At 37.9% G+C, this 19608-nt stretch overlaps 1 protein-coding gene across 1 annotated transcript; it reads left to right on the forward strand.

Moving 5' to 3' along the window:
• Positions 1 to 2506: 2506 nt before the first annotated feature.
• On the forward strand, positions 2507 to 17085 carry LOC107079403 (SH2 domain-containing protein 1A-like). The gene is made up of 4 exons (XM_015363341.2): positions 2507 to 2771; positions 4592 to 4652; positions 8137 to 8278; positions 14710 to 17085. The coding sequence occupies exons 1-4, from the start codon at positions 2638 to 2640 to the stop codon at positions 14733 to 14735; spliced, it is 363 nt and encodes a 120-aa protein (XP_015218827.1). The 5' UTR covers positions 2507 to 2637; the 3' UTR covers positions 14736 to 17085.
• Positions 17086 to 19608: the final 2523 nt, after the last annotated feature.

Consider the following 19608-nt stretch of genomic DNA (forward strand, 5'->3'; position numbering starts at 1 on the left):
GGCATGACGACAGTGAACTGGTGCTCGGGGGGCGTGGCCATGGCAAACAAGTCCAAGGGAGTCCGGGGGGGAATCTGGGGTGAAGTCCAAAAGTCCTAAACCGGGTAATCCAAACAAGACGAAGACAAGACACAGTTAAAAACCGGAAGGGACGGGGAATAAAAGCAGGATCACTTGGCCATGCGCTCTGAACCCCGGCCTATGCCCTCAAGCTGCGGACATAGGGCGACTTGGTGGTAGGCGGGCCTCTGGGCGCCCGTCTTCCAATGCAGAGCCGGGAGTAGCAAGAACGCCCGCCTTAAATAAGGTGGGGCAGGATTGAGGGCAGGTGCACGGAATCAGCCAAAATGTGGAAAGAGCCTGAGCACCCTTAAGAGGAGGGATTACGATCATGATATGTGTGCTATATGTAGAATGTTTTTGCTGCATCAAGTCCACCAGAGTAAATTCCTTGTACCTGAAAAGAACTTGACAAATGAAGGCGTTTCTGATTCTGATCGGTTCTGCAGCTGGATGTCTGAGCCATCACACCACACAGATCAGGTTACCCAAGCATCTCACCCTTCTACCACCTTTTATCTACACGAGAGGTACTGTAGATGTACAGTACTGGCTTCCTTTAGTTAAGTACAGTGGATGACTTTTCTTATTTGTTGAGCAACGGTGGAGCGATTTATTATTCATCATTACTGTACTAAAAAAGTAACCACAATTTTGTCAGACAGCCTCCTTTCTGGAGTGAAGACTTAGGATGGGGGGGGGGGATTTTTTCAATATTGTACTGTTTAAAAATATCAGCCCATAAGCTATTCTGAAACCCCAGACACTGAAAATATACTGCACTTTTTTTTTTCAAAAACCATAGCTCATGTGGTTCATTGTGGTCTGAATAACAGTTTGCATAAACAAGGTAAGGCTTTCAGCTGCGTGACAGATTTTACAAAGATACCAATATGTGAAACTTGCTTTAGCATAAACCTCAAGCACAGGTGTTAGGTTTCTGTAAACATGGGAAGAAAAGCTAAAAAAAAATATGTAAACAAAACAAAATCTCTTAAGATGCACTGGAAGTCCATTTAAAAAAAACACAACAGCCATCATTACTTACATTCCTGTAGGTGAGTGAAAGCTACTTCAGAATTTTAATCATCTAAGAAAATCAGATATAAGGTCAGTTGTGAAAATTAACCCTGCTCCAATTATCGTTTCATTGGTAAAACAGCTTAAGACACAGAATAAATTAGTGTAGAACGGGGAACCACAGAAATGTGGAACATAAAATCAATTAAAAAATGAAATAGGTAATAGGAAACATAGTGAAGCACAAAAGCAACTGAATGCTGAGCTACAAGAACAGTGAATACCTTTTTTGAGTAGGTATTCAGACTAGCTTTTTAATGCTGTTGGGTATGGAAAGCAAGCTGGTGTTTCTCTGGGTATAGATCTGGGATGACTGCTAAGGTTTAGTTAGCTATGCCAATTGATCTGCTTTTCGAATAATATCAGAGAAACCCTACAGTAACCTGTGTCCCATCCGATAAGCAGCGAATCATCAATGATCAAGAGCAAGAGAAAAAAAAAGACGATCCCATCACCACGACAGGTCACGTCATGAGTGACACTGCGGACTACTGCATACAGTGTGTTTTACCCCATACCTCTGCTGAGATGTGAAGATGACTCCACCAGACGCACCACATTCAACAGTCTCTTGCCAGTCTTTGAAAAAATGCCATTGAGCATTAGGAGTGATGAATAATCCCTGTAACATACACATGAAGGCTGTAGTTACAAAGACTGACAGGAGTCGGTTCAATGAGGACCTAAATTATGGGACAAAAGACCTTAACGTTTTAAATAAAAGAATAAAAAAAACATCATATGCAGGAATGTTTTATTTACACTGTTATACTTTCCAAACTTCTTCTGATCCTCTAGAGGCCTTACGATGTGAAATGCCCATTACATGGGTACATAGGTCATATTAGTAAAGCATTCTCACATACATTTACATTTAAAAAGCTACAAATGATTTCTGGGGTTGGCACAATTCATACTGTATGAATTTCTACTTTCATTAAGGGATTTTAGGTTTAAAAATCTTTTGAGCACTAGGTGGCCCAGGAGTGCCAGTTGTTACATCGAATTTGAAGAATAATGTACAGTACAGTACTTTTTATTTTTCTTATTTCCTTTCCTTAGTAGGAATGAAATAAATTTAAAATACTAATAATATACTAATAGCCGGGATCTTGGAACACAAGAATAACATCATACAATACACGAAACAAAGAAAAACTCAGGGAAAAAATATTTTCTTGATTTTATTCGTGGTTGAAGTATAACAAATTAAGAAACTTCATAAACGTATAGTACACTACGCCAACTTTGTGCAGCTCTGCTGGGGGCCTCTGTGACCAATTTTATTTTAAAGCATGATGGTTCAAATCATCACACTGCAAGCCTTGAACGAAGTGTGAAAACCTCACGCTTTCATCTAGTTCAGTCATTGTCTGGTAGGCTCAGGAAGTTAGAAGAGTTTCAAACTTGCCAGGTCAGATTCTCCTTTGCTCTTAATTTTTTACGACAAGGCGCCTCATTTTCTCTAAACGAGGATTATTGCTCGTTGCTCAAGCAATGTTTCGTTCGATATACTTCGGGACAATTGGTAAGGACGAAACAGAGAAACTGCTAGAAATATATGGAAGAGATGGAAGTTTTCTAGCCCGAGACAGCGAAAGCGTGCGTGGAGCTTTTTGTCTCTGTGTGCGGTAAGTGCGCTTACTTGCAAAAAAAGGTAGCCTGGGTTGTGTATTTTCTGAGCATTTGAAATGACCAGACAGCAATTCGAACTAAGCAACTTAATAAATGTGATTATCTGACATCTTAAATACTGAACTTATTTAAAAAATAAATAAAAATAAAACTTAATTTCCGTGACAAATATTTACCACATTATGGAATAATGCCAGTTTCATTCAGTCCGTCGTTCAGGTGCAATCAAAGTCTAAAGCTAAGTAGCACTTGGGTTGTCTCTGATTCATTTTCCGTTATTTGTAGCTATTTTCAAAACAGGTTATATTTTTCCGTGATTTGTAACGATCCAGACATGTTCTGACGCTTTAAATACAACAAATGACTAACCATAGTGTAAATGCCACGAAAAGTTTAATTATGTGTGAAAAGATACATAATATTATAAATATATAACATCATATAAAAACCTTAAGGTCCCAAATTCTAATTACTTTAAATAACATAATTATGAGTTTCTTATTTAATGCTTATTTCAAAAATGTTTCATGCAGCCTCATAGGAAGTAACAGAAGTCTCGTTTGAATTTGATGTATAGAGTTCGTATAAGATGGTTGAGTTATTTGGTGTTCCCTCTCAGAACAAAGATGCAGCTTCCGAATTTTAACAAAAGTCAATTAATATGCATAACCTGAAGAAACTTTTGCATCTCTGGGTTTTATTTAATGTACCCTGAGCTGACACGGATATAACTGTCGAATCAGCTTCATTGTTTTTCCAATACAAACCTATTCCCACTATTTCATTACACGAACAACAGGCATTTCAATATATCATCCATCACGCTGACCGTGGAAAAAAAAATGCTGAATATTCTGATGAAATTGGGGCTCTTTCTATGAATAAATGATTTTATTCACTTCTGTAATGTACAGTGTCTCTGGGGAAAGGAAATTGAACTAAAGGTCGCCGAAGGCAAGTGAGAAAATTTTATTATCAAAAACTCAAATTCCATTTCTCCCCCCATTAGAACCCTTGATACAGCCACAGGGAATGAAAAGGTCAACAGACAATTCAATAAAGAATGAAAATGGGAAAAAAGTGCATTTTCACAACTCTTCTTCTATTTAACTAAGTGCCCTGGAAATGCTCGGCTGCAGCACCTACTTTCGGAATGCAAAACCTTTAGAGTCTGCAATCTTTTCATCTTTACGTAATAAGGAAAATTAAAATGAGATGATATATTGCGAGGATTTCAGTGGACGTTCTAGTATCTGCTTATTATAAATAAAAAAACAGCAACATAGTACAAAATTAGGGCAACAAAGAAAAGTAATTATATGACATTGAAATATTAGCACACGCATAATTTTTACAAAGAAGCCAAAAATGTACAGTGCCTAAATATTTTCATTTCCCGAAATGGGTAAAAGAAAGTTGCAGAAAATGACGTATTGGCTTGTTATTGTGTTAATTTCTTTAAAAGGGGTGTGGAGGTGGCGGTATGTGCAGAATTACGGTTTGCACAATTAGGTCAGATTCAATCAGTTTAAATAACTCTGAGTATAGAATTAACCAATTGTGTTGTGTATGTCAAGAAAACTGGCAATTTACTTTTTTCATGCCCTAACGTTATTATTATTAGAAACAAAAAACATCTATAAAATGGTTAAAGAAAATGATCTTATTTTAGTATTTATAACAACCTTTCTGTAGGTTGACAGTTCAAGAATTGGAAAAAAATAAATGTTTACTTGTTTTAACTGTAGATACCGATAATTATTAAAATATAAATACAGTGTTCTCTTACATCTATGTTTCTCCCATTTCTTTACAGGAAGGGCAACTTCGTCCATACATACAGGATTTATAAATCTGCAGGGAAATGGGCTGTTAAGGTACTGTATTTGCTATTCTTTTCGTCAGATCTGTGTATACTCTCCCTTCTTTTCTCCGTATTCGCAATCCATCTTTCTCACTCTTAACTTAGAATTTGTCCGATTCCAATTATGGTGATGTTCACTTTTAGGTTTGAATAGGCTTCAGAAATATTACAAAATCGGGAGGTATTTTTATTTTTTATTATGAGGATATACTAAATCATAACTCTATATCAACAACAAGTATAATGTTTTCTTCAGTATTTCTTTTAAACCCGGAAACTCTTGAATCTAGAATAACTCGTTTCTTTGAAGTCAACAGAAGAAGAAAAAGCTCTGTTTTATACATCTGGTGTACGATAAGGTGGTGGAAGCTGGAGTTTTGAAGTGGATTGCCTGACAGCTGTAAAGACAAGTACTCGCGGATGCTATCGAGACGAAACCGCCGGCAGTAAAGATGTTTTTATTTTACATTCGTCTGATGGTCGTGGGAAGACATCTCAGATGCTATAGGGCGGATGTGGGAGGGTGTGGTGCGGTGTCAGGTCTTTTTTTTTCGTCTTTCAGCACTAGCAATGTGGCCGTGCGCTATGATGTATCAACATGAAACACACTGTAAGTAATAATATCACCAAAACAGAAAACAATTCCACTCATTTGTTGAAGCCTGTAGCTATTCTTTTTCATTTCGGATTGGAGTAAAAGGCTTTCCTTGCGTGGAAACATTTTCTGCACGAATTTATTTATGAAGCCTTAACAAAAAAGCGTGAAACCGTGTATTTGCTATCCACCCATACGCAGCCTGGTGTATTTCGAAGGCATTTTCAATACTGTTTTAAAGCGATTATCCTCATCTGCGAAACATGTATTTTCAGCATGAGTCATTGTCCTTCTGTGTGAAAAGGAGTTATCCATTAATGATCGAAAAAGCACAAGAACGCTCTCCATTTTGTAAAACTCACTCTCGATGCTGGGCATATAATAGGTGACACATTCTTCAGTTTCTGTCACTTCAGACGTATTCTATGCTCTCTGTTTTTAAAGTCAGAGGCAATAAGTGGTTTAGGCATGCTGTCTGTGACTGCATTCTGAAATGATATGGTTTAAGGTAAAAAAAAGTAAAACTTTTTTGAAGCATGCAAGAGGTCAGCGACTTACACAGTGTGTAAGAGCAAAAGAGATACAAAGACATTTCCAGGTTATGTGAAATTATGGATTCTTACTTTTTTACACAAAATGCACATGAACACAGACTCAAAATTCGTAGCTCAAGGGATTAAAGTTTCTTTTACTCACTGTATGTAAGTTAGGCATTCTCAGTCTCTTCTCTCTCATTGAGGTCTTTTCAAGAGACCATTCTTGCTAAGTCTCTGTATCAGTTTGAATTCGCATATCTAAGAATGCATATATGGTTGATTAGGAGAAAGGCACCACTGCAGACTAAGTGTAAGATCTGTCAGATCAGCTGTGTGAATGTTCATTTTACTTGCTACTGAATGTGGGGTGAAAAGTTTCCCTTTGTGGGGATCGCCTGGACAAATTCTGAGGATTTCCCAGGTGTTTCCCAACCGCTGGTGGAGAAATACTGGACTTGGTTGTGTAAGAGACTTTACAGTCCCAGAAGAATGTAAGAAAGATTAGACTTGAAGACTTGAACTTTATTGCCATATGTAACCGGTGCTGGTACAATGGAATTCTTACTTACAGAAAGTCTCTCGATTGTAAAACAAGTGTAAAAAAAAACAAAACAAAGTGCAAACAGTGCATCAAGACAATGTACCAACAAACAATAGACAATGTGCAAGTAAACATGCAGACAGTTTGAATGTAAACAATACAGACGTGTAAACAATGACTGGAGACGTATAATAAATAAATTACAATGAGGTAGATGGTGATGGTGTAGGTGTGGTCTGAGGGGGATGGCTAAATGTGTTCGCCAGTCTCACTGCTTTTGGATAGAAGTGGATTACAAACAAGAGTAGGCCATTCAGTCCATCCAGCCCATGTGGTGTGTGAATATATAAGGCATCCAAGGATCTTATCCAGTCTATTCTTGAAAGAAACCCGAATATCAGCTTCAAAAACATGGCTGTGCCTCCTGTTGCAGTCTTCCCAAGCACTATGTGTAAAAAAGTACATTTCCCATTCTCCACTGAATCATAAACATCACCATGGAAACCCATACCATAGAGAAGTGTTTGATTCCATCTCCAGCCATAAGCTATTATTCACTTGCAATGTCCCTTACACCCTGTTTTTAGGAGGTGTCAGTTCTATGTGTTGAATTTTCAACACGCTCCTTTCAGATATTCCTAGCAGAGAAAGCTACACCTGGAATGCTTCAAGTACAATTCATTTTTCAATCAGATATGCACCAAATCAACATCGACTTTGATACTGTTTAAGCTGTATCGCCCAAATATACTTCTTGCTGCTACTGTATATAGACATCACAATGATGGACAGATAAAGTGGATTGCTTAATGTTTGGTGAATATGTTTTTAAATAGATGTTGGATATGAGTGGCACACAGCAAAAGTGAAACATCCTGTTATTACAAACTGTTTCAGGTTCTTTTTTAACTGTTGGCACCTGAGAATACCAGATCAAATGGTAGTGAACTGATTTCCCTCTGTTGCATGTGATGCTTTGACCTTATAATTTTTAACTGATCTTATCTCTCTGATGAATAACTACAGTCACACTTTTGACTCTTTCATGAGTGCACATAAAGACATAAGAAGGGTTACCAATGAGAGGAGGTTATTTTGTCCATCTGAACCATTTGGTAGTTAGTAGTTTATTGATCAAAGGATCGCATCCTGCTGTTTCTTGAAAGAAACATCTGTTTTGGCTTCAACAACATGGGTGGATAGCTTATTCCAAACTCCAGCAATCTTTTTGGTAAAGAACCTTCTGTTCTCAGTTTTAAATGCACTTCCACAATTTTAGGAGGATTTTATGTGTGCTGCATCTTTTCAATATAAGAACACATGCCAGCGCACGTCTTAAAAACACCACAAATCCTATTGGTTCCAATGCTCATTTGTCCTTAATGCCTTTCAGCAAGAATTAAAATGTTCCTAATATACATTTAAATTATATTAATATATTTATATAATGAATAATATATCATATATTGTTGTGTAGCCAAATATTTCTTATTTTGGTTTTTCATTTTTATCTGAATGTTGTTTATACGGCCATCTCAGATATTTATATACTAAAAAAAAATTACAATGTTTTGTGAATTTTTCTCTTTACAAAACAACACTTTTATAGTATTCAGATACATAGTTTTTATTTTATTTTAAATGTTTTAATGTCCTATATTAAGATTTTCCGAACCCCTTTTGTGTGTAGTATTTATCATTAGTGTCATGACAATTGCATTTGTCTTTTTCCCTATAATCTTATCCGAATTGTCCATGCACGAGTTGTGATGACTCTTCTGTGCCTACAGTAATTCATTTTCTTTCCTTTGAAATAAAATTCTAGACACCTCCCACAGTGAAGCCAGAATTTTTTGAGAGCTTGGACCAACTCATTGACTGTTACAGAAGAGTCACCCCAGACAATATGGTTCCCTTGCTTTATCCTTTGGAAAAAACAGTACTTTACGACAGAAACCAACAGAAAGGTAAGAGTTTTTTCTCTCTCTCCCATGTTTTAAAATCAGTTATGTAGAGGACTCTTACATTTGTTATATTCTGAGCACAGGGGGGAATTTTTGTAAAATTGCAATCACAGCAAAACACTGAATGTATTTAAGCGCACTAATGAAAGTGACATTCAATAATCCCTCTTACCACTGAATATTTTCTGTTCGGCTTTCCTCTAGTGTTCTTCATACGTGTATATCCCTTCTTCCATTTCCTAACCGTTTTATCCAATTCAGGGTCACGGGGGAGCCAGAGTCTATCCCAGCAAGCAGCAGGTGCACGGCTGGTTACGCCCTGGACAGGATGCCATTCACACTCACACCAGGGCCATTTTCCCCAGAAGCAGTCACAAGGCAGACACACTAACACAGCTAGGCACACACTCACACCAGGGCCATTTTCCCCAGAAGCCAATTAACCTACCAGTATGTTTCTGGACTGTGAGAGGAAACCAGAGCACCTGGAGAAAACCCATGTGAACATGGAGAAAACATACAAACTCCACACAGATAGAATCCCAGGTCTAGAATTGAATCCAGGGCCACCGTGTTGCCCCACACCTGTATATTATCTGATTAATTACAAATCCTGCCTTTCAGTAAGAACAGTGTACAAAAGGTTGTAAATGAGAGGAGACGATTTACCCCATCTAGCTGGTTGGGTAGTTAGTACTGTACCTTCTTAGTTCAATCACTGAAGCAACTTCTGAGTTCTTTACCTGATCTACCATGTGGTGTGACTCCCTGGGGGCCCAGTCACAGGTGTGTAAAGTGCTTTGAGGTGAAAACCGCTATACCCATTGGAAGAAAGTATTATTCACTGTCAAACAGGTGAGGTTGTGTATCAGTATCAGTGCTGCTGATTGTAATCTGTCATCATATTGCAAGAAGAAGACGACACTTATCAAGCAGAATGCTCACCTCAAACTAGTATTAATCTAGGTTTCAATTTAGACCTGAGCTAGTCTGATCTGCGGTGAAGCTGCCAATGTGAATTACATCATTTCTGCAGTAAGACATTGTGAGTGCTCAATGCAATTTATGGTGCATGCTGAAGAAGTAATTGTTGACGGACCTTCAGATATGCTTGCTGCTTGATATTAGAAGTATGAAAATTATACCTCATTTTTTTTTAAATTTGCTGCACTGCTGTCAAGAAATTCCCTTTTTTATAGTGAGGCAGGGATCTGGAAGCCCTTTACTAGTCAAAAACATTGTTTCCACAAGACTGTGGCTTGTTTGTCTGTGGTGACATGAAAGTTTCCCCATTTCTTCTGAAAGTGAGATTTTGCAGTTCATTTATATGCTTTCCTTGCTCAGAAAAACAAAAGCCAAGTGAATTAAGGCTTTTTTTTTCAAAAGGTGGATTTCAGGGTGTCAAGATGGTGTCTCCTTTGGCACTGCCGCCTCATGGATCTTTAATCTCATTTAGCCATTTCTTGAAAGAAACCAGCAGCAACATGTACAGTACAGTGATGTTTGAATAAATAAGTACACAGTATATAGGCTCAAGACAGATTGAAGAAAATGTGTTGCAGGGAGGTATGGTGGCATTGTGGTTAGCCACACTGCCTCACAGTAAGAAATCATGAGCTTGCTGCTTGTGCCTATATTTGCATGGATTTTACTGGGTGGTTTTTCTTCCACTTTTCAGAGACATGCATGCTAGGGGCTGCTACTCTAAATGGATTCTTTCCAGTGAGAGTTTCAAGGGGTTTTCATCTGTGGGGTAGTTCATTTCCCAAAAGAGGGTGTGTTTCTTTGAACAAAGAATGATTGTTGTTGGGTAAAGAAATACCACCCAGACACAATGTTAAAGTTGAAACCTTGAGATCCTTCGAGAATTAGGAGTGTCTTTTAATAACTGAGCCAGTAGTAATCAAGAACAAGGTGGGAAAAAAGTTATCCCCTTGTTTTTAACCTTTCTTATGTTTTATGCTACAGTATTGTCATGCCCAGTACACCTAGAGGGTGCTCTTCTTTTCTCCTGTTCCTAGTTCCCTGCAATTATTCATGTCTTTCTGGTGTGTCTTGTTGTGTAGCCTATTTACTTCCTGCCTCTGCTCTGCTCCTCGCTCAGCATCGATATTCGGATGTCCTGAAACCCGCCTAGCACCAGGTCGCCCCATGTCTGATACCTGAGGGCATAGGTTTCTATACGGCATTTCCTGAACAGCTGAGCCCGGGCAAACCCCCGTCTCGCCGCTACGCATAGGGTCTTTCTCCGCTACGCATGGCTCTCCTGCCATTCCACGGTTTGTCCCTTCCGACATCCGTGATAGTATTTAATTTCACATTTCCCAGATTGGTGATTCCCAGATTAACAGTTTTTACAGAAATTGGGGTGCTCTTGCTAGATTAAGACCATTTTAGGGAAAGTAACAGAAAAGGGCAGCTCTGTCATAAAGTTCATTGATAAGTCATCGAATATGACTCATAAAGAAACTGAAGCAGCAGGTGAATGAAGGGAAGCCCGGTTTGGCAGGTGGATTTATCTCTGGAATCCCTCTGTGTTCCTGTGTGACTGTGGAGTAAAGTAAAAGGCGAGGTGTCGAATTTCTGAAAAGCACATGCATACTGTACTGTACTTTACACATTGCACATACAGAAGCGTGGTCCCAGCAACATGGAGTCAGGACTGTTTCATTGCTAATCAGAAAACAATTAGACAAACTTTGCATAGAATAAAAGCTGTGGTTTTGCTTCATGCTGGTCTCTCAGATGTCTTGGTTGTTTTTGATTGTGTGGGTAAGTCCCCTTCTTAGTTCTTCCAGACAGTCTATTAGTCACTGAAGAATTTCCACTCTCAAAAAAACTCACCTCAAACAGTAAGAAAATAATAATTTATGAGTAACCCTTAATTATTCCTCAATCAAAACTTACTATCCTGCACACATATCAGCTGGACTAACTAATTTTGGACAATACCAGTTGAAGTCTATTGCTGTAATTCAGGGAAACTGCCTTAATGCTTAAAGCACACAACAAATAAAAAAAGTAATTATGAGTTGGCACCAATGTAAGGAGTCTACTGGTTTCAATGGTTTAATGAGAAGTTTGTAGTTGAATTTGATGGTACAGTATACTGTATCAGTTGAATTTTAAAAAGCTGCTTTAAAATGGTCAATTTCTAAATTGTGCATTACATTATTTTTCCCAACTTAAGCACATTTTATTCCAGCAGTGGTTGCACTATTTAAATAAGAACTTGAAACATTAATCTTGGCAGGGAAAATAGTTCCCCAAAATATTGGCCACCTACAGTTTGGAAATGTTTCCAAGCTTGAGTTAAAGTTAGTATTTTTAAGGGCAGGGCTGGAACAATGTGGGTCTTATATCCATAGGATCAGTTGGTATTGATTATTCGTCTTGTAAAAAGGGCAAAATATCGAAGCCCTGCTTAATTATTAGTGCCCTTTTTGGGGCTCTGTACAAAATATATAATTCAGAAATATGATTCATTTCCCACATTCAGTACTGTATTAGCTGGTGTGAATGGGAATACACAACACAGCTTGTATATAGCCAACTCGGCCCAGGGATGACACTATGGTGCAGTAGTTAGCATTGCTGGGGTCCAGGGTTCAGTTCCTGATCCGGGGTGCCATCTGTGTGGAACTAACATGTTCTTCCTCTGATTGTGTGGATTTTCTCTGGGTGCTTCTGTTTTCTTCAACATTTCATAAAAAATACTTGTAGGTTAAATGGCTGCTAGGAAAACTGGCCCAAGGTGTGAGTTTCTGTGTTTTGAGTCTGTGTGAGCCTGTGATGGACTGGCGTCCTGTGCATACCTGCTTTGCTGGGATAGGCTCTGGATAACTGGGCCCGGGGTGCATTGGATCACTAGTTAGTATAAATCTGGCAACCTTAAACCAAAGTTTAAATCCTTTTCACCAATTAAGCTTTCAAGGTCTTTTGGATTGGTAGCCAATTGATTCAGTCTTTCTGGGATGATGTAGAGAAAGTGAAAGAATGAGAACTGGATGCTTATCTTTTACAGGTTGCACCGATATTCGGTACTGTAATTAATATTAAGATTCTGAAACAACACTTTGCCTCCAAATGCTTTGTAATGTTAAGAAAATGTGAACCTGAATTCTTTGACTTAAAAAAAAAAACTTAGTTTGTACAGTATACAGGGATGAAAGAAACTGATATTGTCTTCTTTCTAGAAACAGCTGGATAAAATCCTCAGATAAATTAAAACAAACCAAACAAGCTAGATGTGCCAAACAGCTTTCTAATGTTCCTATGTCAAGTGGGCAACATGGAATGCAAATTGTAATTTGTTATACAGCATCCTTGCTGGTCTTAAATAAAATGTTATTTTATTATTTTTTTAAGTATTGGCATACTTGCTTAGTGCAAAGCTCAGCTGTCCCCAGGTCAGTAGCTGTAGTCTATAGGTGAAAGGGCACTCACTAGCTATTGTCTGTAGACATGCGCGACTTGTTAGTGTTGTGATCTTGACATAAACATCTAGAAGGAGAAGAAACATACAGGTTAATGCCTCTGGACTGTAGATGCACAAAGAGAGAGTAAGTCAAATTACAGGATCTGTCTTGAGTGTCTGGTAATCTGGACATACCGTAAAATGTGAAAGCGATACATTTTTGTAATTCTTACTGTATAACTGAGTTAATATGTATCTGTAAAGAAATACAAAGGGTCCTTTTTTACCCATGGCCAAAAGCATATGGACGAATGCTTCATACATTATATAATTTAAACTTAAGTCTGAAAAAATTCTGTATCCATGCAGTTAATTTGCCTGTTCACAGAATGCTGTGATTTCCTCTTTAAGAACATATCTCTGATTTAAATCCTATAGTGCATTAAAGGTCTCTTTTCACTCATGCAGTAACTATATGGCAATATTTTCAATAAAAATAAGTTAAGAAGTAAGGTAAGGTATCTTTAAAGATATCTTTAATCTCTTTTTTTTTTCTCAGCAACTGTCATTCATGATACCACAGCTGAACACAAAGCTCTTTCTCATAAACCTTTCATAATTGCACAATAAACAATCCCCCTTGTACTCCCCTTTCATTTTTTTTGGTGCTTCTAAAAAATATATACCAGAAAATGAAAAAATCATCCGAAAAACCTCCTTCAGACTACTTGGGGCTTTATAATGCAGGTAACAAAATTGAGTCATGGGGGGGGAGAGAATGGCTGTGTTTTTTATTAGATACTTCAGTCGCTCTCAGAAGTTTGTACTTTCCATTTGAGATTCCTCTGTGTTAAAGACAAAAAAGAGAACATGTTTTGTTTGCTTTAAACGTGTTTAGAGCTCTTTTCATTATATATTTATGAAAGAGAAGAGGCAAATAAATAATACAACCCCCAGGTAGTGTTGACATCTCTTATACTAAAAACACAGGTACAAGAAATTAGGCTGCCGCTTTGCCATAGTATAATACAACCATACATTGCAAGAGCCCCTTGTTAACGTGACTTCAGTCTCTGTAGGTGCTCTGGCAGTAAATCATTAAATCACCAAATCATTAATGCACTGCAAAGCTTAAAATCCATTCGCCGCTCCAAAATTTCTTCATGTAATTGAACTTCCCAGGCTCAAATGAAGATAAATTACGTTAACTTGCAAGCCAACGGTCAGTACGTATCCTGAACACCCCTGCACCCCCTTGCCCTCCAGGTGCCAGGCACACTGCATTTTTCACTTCCCTCTTTCATTCTGAAGAATTAAAAAATGCTTTTACTGCTGTGAATCTTAAACCTTGGTTATTAATTCCCTTGGTATTCTACTGTTTTGTTTTAAATGAAAGGAAATGCTTTTTCTCACCTGAAATGGAGTTACTGGGAGAAATAAAAACAGGTTTTGGTTATAACTGAAGGCAGGGGACATGGGGACTTTGACTGCATTTAATATGTCATAACTATTTAATCACAAGGACATTCCATAGTGGTAAGTAGTGGGTGAGGTGTATTTATTATAGATATGTCTTCAAAATCTAACTTGATAAAGTATTCTCCTTCTTTTTAAGCTTTTGACGTGTGCAGTGAAGGTGGAAGCCAGTCACTTAGAAACAAACATATTTTAAGTTGTGAAGAAGTTCTAGAATACTGTGATACAACATCAAGTTTTTAACTGTTTGATTGGCTCTAAGCAATAAAGAAAATCAGCTTTTCAGGGAATCCCAATAGTAAATTGTGTTATAATGACTGTAAAAAAAAGGAGGACAGGTTTCAATTATGACTGGTGGTGAGAAATAAACTTTAAATTTATGTTTCTGGCCTTGCAATGTTATTGACAAAGTGGTCATGTGCCCCTTGAATTTGTTCCGCCATTTTTCTCTGTGTGTTAATTGTCTTTTACCTGACCAGCTTGTTATGTCTTTGTAATGACACAACAATGAGGATTCTCACGGGAGTTTTCTGTTTTACAGATTTTACATACATGGAAATAAGGTAGGCAGATGAGTCTACCCATGATGGCTGGATTCATCTGCACGTTTTTAACCAGAGATCCCTTCGTCTGGACCGTGCAGTATTCCTGCAGCGTACAGTTCTCCTTGGCCTTCTATTTTGTCCTTTTCCTGTTTAAGACTCAAACTGCAGAGGATGAATACGTTTTGCTCCACTGGACATTTGGAACTGGCAGGTTATCAAGTAAAGCAAAGACGAGTAGAGATTTTAGTTCTCTCCTTTATAAAATTCTGTAACGTACAGTAGAGTTTGTGCATTTTGCAGCAAACACCAAAGTCAGCTCCTGTGGGGATAAAACATGCATCCTATGATCTCATTTTACTCTTCATTTTTAATTTTCTTCTCAGTTCCAAAGTACTGTAAATGTACATGAAAATGGACTATCTCCTTGTTTTTATACAATCATTTTTAAGCGCAGAGTACGCAAGAAAATTCCTGCTGCGGAATTTGAGTGGATCCTTCCCGTCTGTATGCCTTGTTCCTTTGTCACATTTCTCTGTTGGCCGTTTTTCTTGCAGACATGCCACTTTGGTCAGCATTGCTGCCTCGCAGTGCTGAGTCCCTGGCTTAGATTCTGGACCTGGGTCGCTACCGGCATGGAGTTTGTATGTTTTCCCCATGTTCACGTAGGTTTCCTCTGGGTGCTTCGGTTTCCTCTCACAAGCCAAAAACATATTGTCAGGGTAACTGGCTTCTGGGAAAACTGGCCATAGGTTTGAGTGTGAGCGTTTCTGCCTGCCCTGTGATGGCTTGGCAGCCCATATGGCGTGTATCCTGATTCGTGCCATTTAATTTGCTGGGATAGGCACCAGCTCTCCTGTGACCCTGAATCAATGGGTGAACTCCATATTCAGCTTCATGTTAGTAAACTTTTATTCATACCTTGCTTAGACATTTCATTCTAGTGCTTTGAGCTATTTTCAAGAGTCTAGATCATCTGGTGTGAGTACCATTTATTACCGTACTTCCTTTTAGTGTTCTCTTGTGTTTCATAATATACACTCTTATCAAATTATAAAGGCCTAACATTTCCAGAGGTCATAATTGGAGCAGCAAAGCTCATTTATTCCCATTTGTGAGCTATTTTAATGTATTAACTGTTCCTAGTAGTTGATAGACCATCATGCTTTTGAGATAATGGGACCAGTTATTATACCACTTTTGCTCAATTATTTCATGAAGTTTGAAAAAAAGACATTGCTTAGAAATTGTTTCCAAGAAAACAAATGGCATCTACAAAATTGCAAAGTGCCATTTAAAAAAACACACATTTTATCTGTGAATTTGCTTTGAGATTCTAATCTTGTCTTAATGGCTTTAGTGTGGGAAACCAAAGCAATCCTCACTGTATCACATCGCACAGCCCCCCCCCACAGGCCTCCTTGTACATTGCAACTGAGGGCATGGAAATGACTCGGTCAGTTTAGTTGTTTTTATTTTGGATTTCAGTAAAATCAATTCATTCATTTTCTTACTTAGGACTTTAACTGAGGGGTTGAAATGAAAAATATGAAGAGAAAATTACAGGGCATGCGTGGGAGTTTGGGGGTGGGCACTGAGAATATGAGCGCCTTACGAAGTATGAAGTATTTTCTATTTTACAGATCATTTTGGTTTATCTAACTGGAAAATGGAAAAAAAAAGTACAATAGTATATGCGTGTTGGAAATAACATTTGATTCTGTAACAGCTGAAAGAAGTATTAAATGTACAAAAATGAAAACAAAATGGGAAAATGGAATAAAGACAAGGCACGTTGTAACAGTGATAATTCAGTCCTAATATGGGAAAGGGACTAATTTGTTTAAGGCCTGTGATGTTGCTGCTATGTTTCAGGATTAGTTAAACAACAAATTTTATTGTGAAGAAAATGCTCATATTCATGTATAGTAGGTGCTTCCTGCTGGAGGGCAAGGATACAAGGACTCGTCAGAAGAAGACTGTGAGAAATACGTTGAGTGTATACTAAAGCGGAAAGCTGAAATCTCAGACTCTAGAACTTAAAAAAGTGGAATCCTGCTGCGGATGTGCTGCTTGGCTTAAATTCTGCCCTCTTTCCTTGCCATGTTGTACTTTGCATGAAGGGGGCCGATGCAGGTGGCTCCTTTTCCTTTTTGCCTGAGTGGGTTACTGAAAGCACACTGGGCTGGGTCATTACGGCAGCCGGAGAGCTGATGTCTTTGTGCGAGTGCACAACAACGGGTGTTAAAGTCTTTCTGGGAGTTCTAGCTACTGTAGATCCACAGTCAGCTTGCAAGCTTCCATTCTGGCTCATAAGTACTGTAAATACTGTAGCAGGTTGTGCTACTTGCTAAAAATAAAACATTGCAATCCTACTGTAAGTATTTATTGTGATTTGGCTTCACTGTTCCAGTAATACGGTAGACTTTCTGCCAGTTGTCAGAATTCTACTTGCAATCAGTGGTGTGAAGTAGAGCAGCAAAGATTTTTTTTGTGTCTGCCAGCTAAGGAATGAATGCAAAGAGTCAGAATGAATGTTGTTGTGATCGCTGTGGTCTTCGTGGAACAATGTGTGAATTATTCCACTTGCAAAACCACATGCATCATGCTGTGTCTTCTGATAAATTACATCAATGACACAAAAATTGCTAAATGACAAGCTTTCTTCTTTTCTGGAAGTTTTAAACTTGCCAAATAATGTTGTAATCTATCTAGCCCTCGGAAATGATAATTTAATGTACAAGAATATGTTTTGGTAATTTTCTGTACAGGGCAGATGGTGATTGGTTGGCCAAAGACATGAGACATGCTAAGGATCTAGTTAGAGAGCTGATCTGTGTCTAATCAAACGGGGCAGTATCTTGCTGTTGTGAGGACTGAGGGCTCCTGATGTCATTAAAATAAGAGTTTTATAACTACTGTACCAGTTCATCTCTTCACTTGGATAAGAGGAATTTTTGCCTAACAGAGGAAAAGAGAAGATTGAACTCTGACAGATATAATGGTGTTAACGTTTTGGTGATTACCCCTTACTTTTTGTGTCTTCAAAGTCCCTTTGTAGTCAGCAGTGTATGCTTTTGCTGCAAACCAATTAGTCATGGCAGAAAACCTGTTGTTGCTGTATAAACTATTCATTTTGCACACTACTCTGACAATGTAATCACTTCTACTTAAGTTCCTAATGAGTGTTACATACAGTACACTTGGTACTGTAAGTCCTACTGTAGAGGATTTAAACTGAAATCATCTTTAAAAATTAAATCAACAAACCAAAAACAAAATTAAATTGAAGTTACTTCTAAAAAAAGCCTCACTGTTTTATCAATGTAGTGCATATGTTCAATTATATATTTTTACAGCTTTAGTTCAAAGCTTGCGATCAGAAGGAATGAGGTTTGTTAGAGCGGTCTTGAACACACAGTTCAGGGGTCACTCTTTTAATCTGACAGATCAATGACGGATTCTTACTTGACAAAGTTAGAAAATGTGCCCTCTGCCAAAGACACCAAACAAAACCGTAAGTCTTTCCATTTCTACAATTGGTTATAAAGTGAAATTTAAACAACAAAACGACAGCTTAAATAAGATTAAATGAAAGTCCTATGAAATACCTTCAGTTATACGCACAGAAATGGAGGTATAAATTACAGTAAATGTAATTTCAGGGTTGAATCTCAGTATGAGGGATGACAAGCATTTTTTTCCTCTCAACTTCTTTTTTAGCTGATTACTTGGCTTCTTGGAAATTGTTTTTTCTCCTACGAAAATCTTTTTTTGTACTTCTTGGTTTTGAAATGGACTCTGTAATTCAAAGTCCAATAAATAGCAAAGTGCTCTCTCACAAACCCCGGAGTCTCTACCCTTAAGCAGTGTGTATTTGGTACACAGTCTCACAAAATTACATCCATGAAAAAGAATCAACAAAGCCCACATTCGATTAACAAAATCATAAAACGTTTTTTTGTTCAATTTCTTCAAGGAAGTCATTTATAAGTATGCTATTTTTTTTTTTAAATCAGAAAGGCTAATCCAAATACATACAACTTATTTTGGCTAAATACCAGCCATTGTGTAAATTAAACCACTGAATTTCGGTAGCTAATTTCTTAATAATGTTATATTGTATAGCGCTTTCCACTCTAAAGCATCACAAAGTGTTTTACATATAGAAGGAGACTCTCTCATTCACCAGTGAAGTACAGCCCTACCTGGGTGACACACAGTAGCTATTTGTTTGCACCAGCAGAAAGAGAAGTGAGACATTTATCCAGTTGAATTAAGGGGAAACTTTAGGAAGGCCAGACTGTAATACGTCTGCATGGGAAGTTCACAAATACACCAGGCTTAACACTACTACTGTTACAAACAGTAACCAAGTAGTCAGGATCTTTAATATCTCATCTGCAGGATGGCAATTACAGCACAGTGTCCCCTATACTCAACCCTTGCTTAGGAAATTCTAGTATTGATACTTATATCAAGACTATGTCTCAAAGTAGCTCACCAGCATCAGTTCCAGCAACAGTCTAGTTTTCCTTTGAGGTCTTCCGTCCCAGTACTGACAAGACCAAGCCTTACACAGCTTCTGAGATCAGAAGACATCATGACACAAGGTAGTGATGCTGTTGCCTTGCATGCATACATCTGCATCTCATTATTCATTTGTTTACTTGTTTAACAACAGGGCAAGAGCCTCCACATATATATATATAAAATACTTCTCAGACTCTTGGGTGTGACAAATTATTATTCATACTGTATATATATAACCTAGAGGCATTTAAAAGGCTTTTTAAAAGATACACATCCACTGCGTCATTTTTACAGAAAACAGTATTTCACAGAGAGGAGCAGAGAAAGTCAGCATACTCCTAAAAGTTCAATTCCAGCTCAGACGT

This window comes from Lepisosteus oculatus, chromosome 15, assembly GCF_040954835.1.
Source record: "Lepisosteus oculatus isolate fLepOcu1 chromosome 15, fLepOcu1.hap2, whole genome shotgun sequence".
NCBI classification, from domain to species: Eukaryota; Metazoa; Chordata; class Actinopteri; order Semionotiformes; family Lepisosteidae; genus Lepisosteus; species Lepisosteus oculatus.

Coding starts and splice junctions, on each gene's coding strand:
- LOC107079403 (XM_015363341.2), top strand. CDS start 2,638: ATGTTTCGTTCGATATACTTCGGGACAATTGGTAAGGACGAAACAGAG. Junction 2,772..4,591: donor GCTTTTTGTCTCTGTGTGCG/GTAAGTGCGCTT, acceptor ATTTCTTTACAG/GAAGGGCAACTTCGTCCATA. Junction 4,653..8,136: donor CAGGGAAATGGGCTGTTAAG/GTACTGTATTTG, acceptor ATAAAATTCTAG/ACACCTCCCACAGTGAAGCC.